The sequence below is a fragment of the Pantherophis guttatus genome, chromosome 3, assembly GCF_059756535.1.
Source record: "Pantherophis guttatus breed Tessera chromosome 3, ASM5975653v1, whole genome shotgun sequence".
NCBI lineage: Eukaryota > Metazoa > Chordata > Lepidosauria > Squamata > Colubridae > Pantherophis > Pantherophis guttatus.
The window spans coordinates 113,699,886-113,711,118 of NC_142065.1; the positions used below are offsets into that span (position 1 = coordinate 113,699,886).

The following is an 11,233-nucleotide window of genomic DNA, read 5'->3' on the forward strand; positions in this document are numbered from 1 at the left end:
TATTTCTGCTGACTGCCAGCTGCCTGCAATTTGGCAGTTCAAATCTCACCAGGCTTAAGGTTGACTCAGCCTTCCATCCTTCCGAGGTTGGTAAAATGAGGACCCAGATTGTTTGGGGCAGTATGCTGACTCTGTAAATTGCTTAGAGAGGGCTGTAAAAGCACTGTGAAGTGGTATTTAAGTCTAAGTGCTATTGCTATATACAGTAAACAGTAGATCAAAACCTGGCTGCATTTTAAAAATGAATGACAATTTTGCAAGAGAAGACCTTTGAGAGAAGAATTTTGCAAGTGGAACCTATTTTTATTGAGAATGAATGTCAGGTTTTCTGCCTTGAAAATTAGAGCAGTGGAAACCAATGTCAAGCCATGGCCTCAAACTGGCCCTCATGCTGCCCTTCAAAGAAATCCACATCCCAGAAATGGACAAATGGACATATTTCAAGAACCAAGGCTTTATTGCCCCTTTCCTATGCCCTGGTCAAAAGTTGGGCAATGTTTGTGATATGAAATTGGCATTATCTGAATAAAAGAGAATATTTAATCCTTCACTTGCAGCTGTTAGACTATTGAAATGCAAGCAAACTAATAATATTTACATACCAAAGTATTTGCAGAACCATTAATCCCTTAGTAATTAAAACAAATTTACATATACTTAGAAACATGGGAATTTACATACACAGATGTATGGAAACTCAATGTATGTTCAATGTTCCTTGCTCCTGAATTGTAAAGCACTTCCTCTTATATTCTATTAACATAGCAGTCTGAACTGCTCCAACTCTGTTGGTTTTTAAGAGGGAGCTAACGCTTCTCTATTTTCTGGACCTAAGTTCCTATATACACAAACGGGAGCAAGCAGTTGCCTGTTTAATTCTCCTTGGTGGAATAGAAGCAAAGACAAAGATATGACTCAATAGCCTTTGAAGGTAAGGCTATCAGATCTGGATTGCAAGGATCTAATTAACCACCACATGGCAGCAAAGAGATGTATATATATATGTGTGTGTGTGTGTGTGTGTGTGTGTGTGTGTGTGTGTAGGTAGGTAGGTAGGTAGGTAGGTAGGTTTTCTGAGGTTTTCACAGGTGTTTGTATGTAGGTCTTTGGTTATTCGGGTTTTCTCCCACGTAAAATTGGAATTCCAATTTTATGTGAGAGAAAACCCGAATAACCAAAGACCTACATATTGTAGCCCTAACTGAGAGAGCTGTGGGAAGAAAAGAAAGTGCATAGGAGCTTGGTAGAGTGGCTGTTCCACCAAGGAGGTAGGCTGAAAACAGGGTGATTTAAAAGGTCTTGCTCTTTTAAACTACCATTAGTTACCTTTTGCAAACTTTATGCACAGAATCTTTTAAAGCACCAGGTTAATGTCTGTCAGAGGTAGGGGAGAGGGAAGGTTAAAAGCTGACACAAATATTAAGAATATAATTATAACTTTTAAAGTTGCATTTAGTAATGGGATTGTGAGTCCACAAAGAATCTGGAAATCAAAAAAATCTCTTTCCCCTCAAGAAATTAAATACAATATATTTTCACATCAAAAATGATGTATCAGAAAGTAAGCAGCATAAAAAATAACCTTAGAAAAGAATAGTTGCTGAATTGTAACTGATTCAGGGTGCAAATGACAAAAATATTCTTTCATTTTACAACTTAGCTGCACAATCCATGCAAAACTTCCTATGTCAGTCTTGGACAATATTTGGAGTTGAAGATTTCCTGTTGGTCTTGCCAATCAGTATATGGCCTTGAAGCAATCCAGCAGGAGAAAAAAAAATCATATTTTCTTTAAATCCATGCAAATGGGAAGTCCATAATAGTTCCAGTTCAGCTGTTCCATGTGCTGCTCAGAAGACCCCTATGAATAGCTTGATGAAAGTGCTTACTAACTGTTTTTTTAAAGCATATATAAGCCAAAAAAGGTTTTTGACTCTTCAGAATTTACCAGTGTGGGCTCAGAGACACTCACATACACACTGTCCTGCCTGGAAAGATTGAATAAGGCCCCCAAATAGCTACTTTTGCCCCACATGTGCATTGTCACACAATAGTTCATCTTTCTGTTCTCCATCAGGACTTGGTTGTCAGGATAAGATGGATTTCTCTTGAAAACCATGTGGTCAAGTGGCTGGGAAGTGCAGGTCTGGCCTCGGAAGAACACTTTGGAGTAAATAAAGTAGAGCCCAGGTTCATCAATCACTAGACCCCTGTTCTTGTATTGGACCCCAGAGATGAAGGCATGTCCATGGGTAGTCTCCCACTCCAGGGAATGAGATTGCTGAATTGCTTTGCCTAGAGAAACATGAAATATGATGAAAATGGGAGTGATTTCATGCAATCAGTAGCATTTGCTCTGGGACCCCATTCCCCTATCAGCCTAGGTGCCAAAACATTTGCATGTTTCTTCCATTCTTCAGGTCAAATGAATCTTGCAATTCCAGCCAACTGGCTAGAATTTCACAGTTACTCCCAAGTGGATCCTTCTCCTAGCTGCTTTGTTTCTTGTTTCAGATGTCTCAAAACTCACTCCTGGTTATTATGCTTAACTCTTGTTATAAGCATATTACCTGCATCTCACAGCATCCACAGCAACTTGCACTAGTTTTGGCTTCAGTTGAAATGCTCCAAATAGCAATCCACTGCATACTAGGTTATTGCCATGCAATGATTCCTTAGATCATGGGTGTCAAACTCACCCCATCACGTTGCCATCACGTGATGTTTCATGACATTTTTCCCATTTGCGGGTGGGCGTGGCCTGTGCATTATGCATTTGGCCCATGGGCTACCAGTTTGACACCCTGCGCTTAGACACTATTCAGAAAGGAATCCTTTTGCTTACCCATATTTGGTAGAATCTTCATATGTAGAGTGGGTCACTTATTGCAACATTCAGCTGACCCCAGTAAAGATTCATATACAGGCCATTTGTGGGATGGGAACAGGATGGGGAAGAAAATATAGTGTTAACACACTCAAATTGCCTTTCTTCAATAGAGTACAAAGGCTGATCTTCTGCTTGGGGAGTAAAGTGTCCATATAGTTTTGATAGCTCTTAGCACTAGCAATAGCACTTAGACTTATATACCGTTTCACAGTGCTTTTTACTTTCTAGGACAACTTATTACAAGTTTTTTTAAAAAAGGATGTGGAATGTTAAAAGGCAACAAAAAGGATGTGGAATGTTAAAAGGCAACAAAAATAGCTTGTTCTTCTATTGGTTGGCATGGCTCATCCTACTTATAAACTAGTACTACCCCATGTGCAAGTTAATCTTGTCAAATGCTATCTGCAATATGAAGAATAGAATACAGAATAATAGAGTTGAAAGGGACCCTGGAGGTCTTTTAGTCCAACCCCCTGCTTGACCAGGAGACCCTACACTATTCTGGACAAATGACTGTCCAATCTCTTTTTTAAAATCTCCAGTGATGAACCACCCATAAGTTCTGGAAGCAAGCCATTCCAATGATTTATTGTTCTCACTGTCAGGACATTTCTCCTTAATTCTAGGTTGGATCACTTTTGTCCTGCCCTCAGGTGTTTGGAGAATAGAGAATAGAATATGTTCTCTATGTAAAGGTAAAGGTTTTCTTGTCAGCTGTACCTGATTCTAGGGCACATTGCTCATATCCGTTTCTTGGCCAAGAAAGCCAGTATTGTCTGAAGACATTTTCTGTGGTCATGTGGCCAGCAGGGCTATATGCCAAAGGCACATGGAATGCTGTTACCTTCCCACTGAAGTGGTATTTATTAATCTACTTGCATTTGCATGTTTTCAAACTGCTAGGTGGATAGGAGCTGGGACAAGTAATGGGAGCTCACCCCATTGCATGGAAGCTGAGGTCTCGAACCTGGGCTGTCAGCTCTGCAGCTGACAAGCTCCAAGTCTTTAACCACTGAGTCATTGCATCCCCGTTCTCTATGACAGCCCCTCAAGTAATGAATAACAGAATAACAGAGTTGGCAGGGACATTAGAGGTTTTCTAGTCCAAGCCTCTGCTCAAGCTGTCCAGTCTCTTCTTAAAAGTCTCTAGTGATGGAACATCCACAACTTCTGAAGGCAACCCATTCCGCTGGTTAATTGTTCTCACTGTTAGGAAATTTCTCCTAGGTTACTTCTCTTCTTGATTAGTTTCCATCCATTGCTTCTTGTGTTGCCTTCTGGTACTTTGGAAAACAGGTTGACCCAGGGATGAAATGCTATTGGTTCAGACCGGTTCACCTGAACCGGTAGTAAAAATGCTACTGGTTCGCTCAAACAGGTAGTAAAAGAATTCTTTAAAAGTTCCAATGATCACGCAGCACATCTGATTGTCAGAACTTTTTTTTTTACTTTTTTAAAGTATTTTTTTATTACCAGTTCTGGTGAACAGGTAGTAAAAAAATGCTTTTAAAAAGTTAAAAAAAGGTTCCGACTATCAGCTGCGACAATCAGCTGGGCCACGTGATTGTCAGAACATTTTTTAATTTTTTTTAAAGAATTTTTTTACTACCTATTGCCCAAACTGGTATTTTTGTGTAAAGTGTGTTAGATTGTTTTTGAGCTCTCTGTGACTCTGTGAAGTTCCTGCTTGTTGCAGGGGCCATTTTGTGTGAAGTCCAGCTGCTTTTGCATTGTATGTGAGTCAGTTGTGTAGCTTTTGTGTTATTTATGTGTATAGTGTGATAGTTGATTTTCCCGGTCACATGACCACCAAGCCACACCCACCTGGTCACATGACCACCAAGCCACGCCCACAGAACCGGTAGGGAAAATTTTTAAATTTCACCACTGTGTTGACCCCCTCTTTTTGTAGCAGCCTCTCAAATACTGGAAGACTTTCATGTCACCCCAGTCCTTCTCTTTGTTAGACTGGAAAAGCATAGTTCCCGCAACCATTCATCGTTCAGTTTAACCTCTAGTCCCCCAATTATCATTATTGATCTTCTATGCACTCTTTCTAGAATCTCAAATTTGTTTTTGTATTGTGACCAAAAGTGGATGCAGTATTCCAAGTGTGGTCAAGATTAGAATGTTAGGCAACATCCTGCTCCTCTGAGGTGGAAGCTTCTCACTTTCCTTATCAAACATGCAGAGGATCTTTGGTTGCAGATTTAAAAAATCCATACTTTTCTCAAATCTGTTCCCAGGAAAACTCCTCCGAGTTTGGAATCGCTCCTTGGTGAGTTATATTGTTAAAAATGGAAAATGACACTATTTATGCTGTACAATGTTGAAAGGTATTTGCCTCTTGAGCTTTGCTGACCTGATGGCCAAGCTAACAATTTGACAACAAGCCAAGGGCAAGATTTCCTACCCATAAAGGGAACAAAGCCCTCTGGGGTAAGGTGGTAGAGCAGGGAAAGAGAATTAGATGCATCAGCAATTTGTGTTTTTGATGCCTACCTGTTAAATGTGCACTCCTCTTGACTTTCTTTTCTGCTGTTCTGTTCAGAACTCCTACATTGCAGCAGAAGAGAAAAAAAGTAGTTCATAACTCTTCGGTGCCATCAGGAGGGTGATTCAGAATATGAACAAAGGGAAACCTCAAGATGGAACTTAATTGGATTCTGTCCAGTGGTGAAATCCTGCTGGTTCTGTCCAGCTCGCGCGAGCAGGTAGCACTCGCGGCGCATGGTTTGGCAAACCGGTAATGGCAGCAGCGTGAGGCTCCACCTACCCACTCAGATGTCATTACTTCCTGCTTTTTAATCCTCTGCGCATGCGCAGAGGGTCCAAAATAGGGCGTGATGATACTGTGCACATGAGCGGAGCGAATGGGTACACACGGCACATGCACTTTCGAACTGGTAGGGAAGGTAAATAAATTTCACCCCGATTCTGTCTCATCATAAAGCAGTCTCCTAAAGAAGCCAAAACTTGATTTCCCAAAGAAGCATCACTGATTGCCTCAAATAACTTGATATATTGTATGAGGAAATCTGGACTGGTCTAGACTAGGAAATGTTATGCATTCCAGTAAAATTAAATTGGCATGTTCTGCCAAAACCAACTTCATAACAGCACAAATGCCAGTGAAAAATATTTACTAACAAGTCATCCTCTAGTTTTGAAAATGTGTACATTTATATTTTTAAGGTATCATAAATAGAGAAGGTTGCATGACATTAGAGAATGACAAATACATGTGAATTTTTAAAAAATCATCCCAGATTTTCAGATTCATATCTGAAATATCTGAAAATCTGTGATATTAGTATAGATGATTTTTACAGAAACCTGGTCCAGATGGATGAGTAACAAAGGCTTTCATTTAGAACAAAAGAAACAAATTTTTCAAAGAAAATGCTGCAAATGTTAATCATTGCCTGGGCCAAAAGAAATGAAGGATTATGTATTAAGGCTTTAAGTTGTTTTATATAAATTCAGAGTGGTATTTTTTATCTTTACTTAGAAGGATTTTTGATGTATTAAGGAGCATGGAACAGGAGCCATTCTCATGAGGATAACAGTACCCAGTATGGCAGAAAGAGACTGTGTGGTTTAAGAGCAGTTGCTACCAAGGACAAGTATAGCAGGAGTCAAGAACATCAACAACGTAATAAAATGCTATAGATATTAAATGAGTGAGTGAGTGAATTAATGAATAAAATCATTTTTTAAAAAACATGATGGATATAACAGAGCAACTGAAACCTTCCTCTTTTAAATATGCAAAAGTTATAGAAAGGAGTGGGGCTTGGATTACTTCTGCCAATTTAATGATTCCCTCCACAGATGTCCCTGATTCTTATTGCTGAATTTGTGGAACTAAGAAAGGGATTTTATATTAAAATTTGGCTCTGAAAATTAGGCAACAGGTAGTCTTTTTTCCTTTCACACAGGAGTTTGCATGAAGTGGAAAAGCCCTGTTCTGTACTGTAGTCCTTTATAAATCTGTTTCTTAAGGTCTTTGGATTTGTCTTCTTGTCTTATTCTCCATTTTGCCTATACTCCAAGCCTGCATCAGTTATTTGTTTCCTAACCAAGACTCATTCCATTATTTCAAGGAAATAATGGGAGGATAATAAAATGTGCAAAGCTATGGAGTGAAATTCAGGTATAATATTACCAGGAAACACAATCTTTGAATAGGAAACACAATTTTTGCTTTGTACCTTCCCAATCTTCACAGGACTAGGAGTTCTCACCTTTCAGCATATCAGGAGATGGAGGGACACAGCCAGAGCTGGAAAACTGTGAAAGTAAGAAACATACAGGTATATTTGGAAAGAAAAACTACCCCACAAAGTTTACATAGCTAGGTAAACTTCTATAACTCCAGACCTATTCTCCCAATTTGAGAAGATTATGTATTTTCCCCCTACAAATTGAGATGTTACCTCTTGAAGTTCCTTTTGCAGGTGGAAGATCTGAAACATTGCCAGCCCGATCCCCATGATGGCAAGTAGAATCAGCAAAAATACCACCAGGAAACAAAGGCGTGTACCATCTCTGTGATTCTGTCTATGCCTTTTCCTCTCTGTCACAGGCAATGGTAAACAAATGTCTTGATCTGCCACAATTCCACTGGAATGATACAGTACCATTTGAGGAGCACAGTCTGAGCTAGGAAGACCACTGTTGTTTGTCCAGAAGATCTGGGGATAACCACAATACTGATTCTGTTGCATGACTGAAAGATGCATACATTGAGTCTTTGGATTCCTCCCTCACTGCTGCTGAGATAATCTTAGACCGTGTCATCAAAATGCTCTCTTCCTGCACTGTATTTCCACTCAGCAACTGCACTCAACTGCACTCAAAGCTGAAAAACCTTGGGGTTGACTGCTGAAAACCTCACACAGCTTCCGCTCACTGTTGTGATGCTAGATAATTGCATGCACAAAGAGGTGCTTTGAAGTTGCCCAAAAACCACCCTCAAGTGGTATTATCCCTAAAATAAAATTAATATAATTTTTAAAAATACCCATTTGGGGGGGGGACAAAAACAAAACAAAGCAACCTCTGGCCTCTACGACATCCCCCCTCCAAACAAAACAACCCTTTCCAACCCTGTGCATCTGGTCCAACCAACTTTTCATAACTCTACTTACTGTGAGCCTTCCAAGAATTATGTGGAGTAAGACTAGAGTAAGGTTGTCAATTGTAGAGAGACTTGTAACATAAAGGACCAGAAAGAGCTTTACATGCAGCTTAATTTTAACCTTAATTCTACATATACCAGAAATTCAGTACAGTACCCAACAGTGGTGGGTGTATTTTAAGTTTCACTTGAGATTTCCATTGCATTAAAAGTGGGCTAGTTTTTTCAGGGCAGTTGTATGAACTATTTAACTGAATTACTTTTGTTCATAGATGTTGGATGATAATCAAAAGGAAATTAGATGTTAAAAGCCTGCCACAACATTCTTTATGGAAACATGAATGGGTAAGTGGGCAAGACACATGGGCTCCTAGGGCTCTGATGATATGTGATGACAGAATAGTTCCTGGGTCCTGGGGCAGTATCACCTTGATTGTTAGCTGCATAAATAACAAGCTGGTGAAGAAGACTCATTAATCTACTTTTGTGCAGTTTCAGTGGATTCATACTAGCTACAACAAGTGGTGGGTGTATTTTAAGTTTCACTTGAGATTTCCATTGCATTAAAAGTGGGCTAGTTTTTTCAGGTGCATTCATTGGATGGAAAAAGCCATGTTTTTAGACAGAATACAGTGACTATAATCAACAGGCTACACATCTTGTTGACCTAATAATTGTTTACTCAGTTTGGTTAGATTTGTGTGATGCATTGTAAGTAACTGCAGGGGATTGGTAGACAACACGCTAAGCTAAAATGAGATTGGCTACACCAATCTCAAGTGGTTCAGTGTATCATCACAAAGACAGCCAATGTTGTCATTAGTTTGAAACAGGGGTGAAATGCTCCGGGTTCGGACCAGATCGCCCGATCTGGTAGTGATGGCAGCAGGTGGTTCAGATAACCCAGTGTTTCCCAAACTTGACCCTTTGAAGATGTATGGACTTCAACTCCCAGAATTCCTCAACCAGGCATACTGGTTGGGGAATTCTGGGAATTGAAGTCCATGCATCTTAAAATAGCCAAGTTTGGGAAACACTGAGATAACCAGTAGCAAAAACCCCTGCCCTTTTAAAAGCAAAAAAAAAAAATGTTTTTAAAAGAAAACAAAAGCCTCTGATGATCAGGCAACTCAGCTGGGATCGTCAAAGCCTTTTAAAAGCATTTTTAACAACCTCTTCAGCTGAAGAGGCTGTAGAAAAAATGCTCTTAAAAGTAAAAAAAAAAAAAAAAAGTTGGCCATGCCCACCCAGTCACATTACGCCCCCCCCAACAAGCCACACCCACAGAACCGGTAGTAACAAATTTTACATTTCACCACTGATAATTATCATCAGGGGGAAAAAAAGATACATATCTGTATATTTCCATTCACGAACAATGCAGACATATAAACCTCTGTTCTGGTTTATCAGCTAAATCAGAATCCATGTCAAAGCTTAATACTGTCTCCTTCTGTAAATTTATCGTTTGAGGACTGATCAACACAACACAAAAAGTGACATTTTTTTTGCAGGTAGTCCTCGACTTACGATCATTATTTATTTATTTATTTATTTATTTATTTATTTGTTTGTTTATTTGTTTATTAAATTTATATACCGCCCTACTCCCGAAGGACTCAGGGCGGTGAACAGCCAAAAGATAAAATGCACATAGTACAAACGTTAAAAAACCCGTTCCAGATGGCAGGTGCCCCCACAGAGAAGGCTCTCCCCCTGGGGGCTGCCAGTCGACATTGTTTGACCGACTGCACCCTGAGAAGATCCTCTCTATGGGAGCGTACTGGTCGGTGAGAGGCTATTGGTAGCAGAAGGCAATCTCGTAGGTACCCTGGTCCTAAGCCATGGAGCGCTCTAAAGGTGGTAACCAAAACCTTGAAGCGCACCCAGAAGACCACCGGGAGCCAGTGCAGCTCGCGCAAGAGGGGAGTCACATGGGAGCGCCACGTCGCTCCTGTAACCATTTGCTTAATGACCATTTGAAGTTACAACAGTGCTGGAAAAAAAGGGGATTTATGACCATTTTTCTTACTAATTGAAGCATCCCCGGGTCATATGATCAAAATTTGGGCAACTGGCTCGCATTTATGATGGCTGCAGTGTTCCAGGGTCATGTGATCCCCTTTTGCGAACTTCTGACTGGCAAAATCAATGGGGAAGCCAGATTCATATAAGCACCATGTTCCTAACTTAATGACAGCAGTGATTCACTTAGCAACCATGGCAAGAAAGCTCATAAAATGGGGGCAAAACTTGCTAAACAACTGTTCTCGCTTAACAACAGAAATTTTGGGCTTCCTTGTGGTCCTAAGTCAAGGACTTCCTGTACATCTCAAAAGTTAGCTCTCTAGATTGTTTCCTCTGATTATTCTTAATAAAAATATTTTTCTTCTGTTGCATGTTACAGGCAAGTGTGTTTAGCTACATGCATTGCTTATTTATTTTTTACTTATTTTTAATCAGATTTTTATCTGCCTCAATAAAATCTTGTGGATCAGTGGCTTATAAATGCAATAAATTAAAAATGCAGACATACAGAAAGACTAAAAATCATACAATGTATATATGTTGTTAAACAGAGAGGGGTCATCACCCACTGTTTTGATTCTGGGATACCTCCAAAGCTGATAAATCTGCCAGTGCTACTAACCCAACCTCCGTTTTTCGTCTTTCATAAGAATTTCCTCTTCCTGATCATAAAACAGGTGTCAGGTGTGCTTCCTTCAATATCCAGGAAAGAAAACCCCAAACTCAATATTTTAAAAGAGATTAGTACTTTTACTGAATATGAAATGATCGCAACCCAGGTAAAGCTGGAAGTGAGCAAAACGCACGAAATAGCATCTAGTAAGCTTCTCTCCCCCCCCCCGTGTCCATTGACCATCATCCAATCCAAAGGTCTCCCAAAGGTCAGGTGGCATCACGTCTAGCAACGTCATCCATCAGGAATGTAGGGTAGTTGGTCAACCGGCCCCTTTGGAGATTCAGTTTCGTTTCTTGGAAAGACACCTCCTGCATTGGAAAGACACCTCCTGCAATCTTCCCCCCCTTCGCCCCTTAACTGGTCCCTCCCCCCATTTCTTATGGCAGCTGAAGCAGGCAAAGCTGAGGCTGACATTGGGCCCCTCTTGCAGAAGAGACGTTATTCATAGATAAGAGGAAGGAAAAGAGAGAGAAACAGAATATATACAATAATTATG

At 40.1% G+C, this 11,233-nt stretch overlaps 1 protein-coding gene across 1 annotated transcript; it reads right to left on the minus strand.

The window, feature by feature from the left end:
- Window positions 1-438: 438 nt before the first annotated feature.
- On the minus strand, window positions 439-7,667 carry FASLG (Fas ligand). Its single transcript, XM_034409950.3, has 4 exons — window positions 7,330-7,667; window positions 7,138-7,183; window positions 5,393-5,446; window positions 439-2,295 (listed from the first exon to the last, which is right to left on the minus strand). The coding sequence occupies exons 1-4, from the start codon at window positions 7,633-7,635 to the stop codon at window positions 1,901-1,903; spliced, it is 801 nt and encodes a 266-aa protein (XP_034265841.1). The 5' UTR covers window positions 7,636-7,667; the 3' UTR covers window positions 439-1,900.
- Between the last annotated feature and the right edge of the window lie 3,566 nt (window positions 7,668-11,233).

Excerpts from the sequence above, each read along its gene's own strand:
- FASLG (XM_034409950.3), bottom strand. The coding sequence starts at position 7,635 with ATGCATCTTTCAGTCATGCAACAGAATCAGTATTGTGGTTATCCCCAG. Across the intron at positions 7,184-7,329 it reads TGCAAAAGGAACTTCAAGAG|TTTTCCAGCTCTGGCTGTGT; the intron begins GTAACATCTCAA and ends TTACTTTCACAG. Across the intron at positions 5,447-7,137 it reads ATCTCCTGATATGCTGAAAG|GAGTTCTGAACAGAACAGCA; the intron begins GTGAGAACTCCT and ends GCTGCAATGTAG.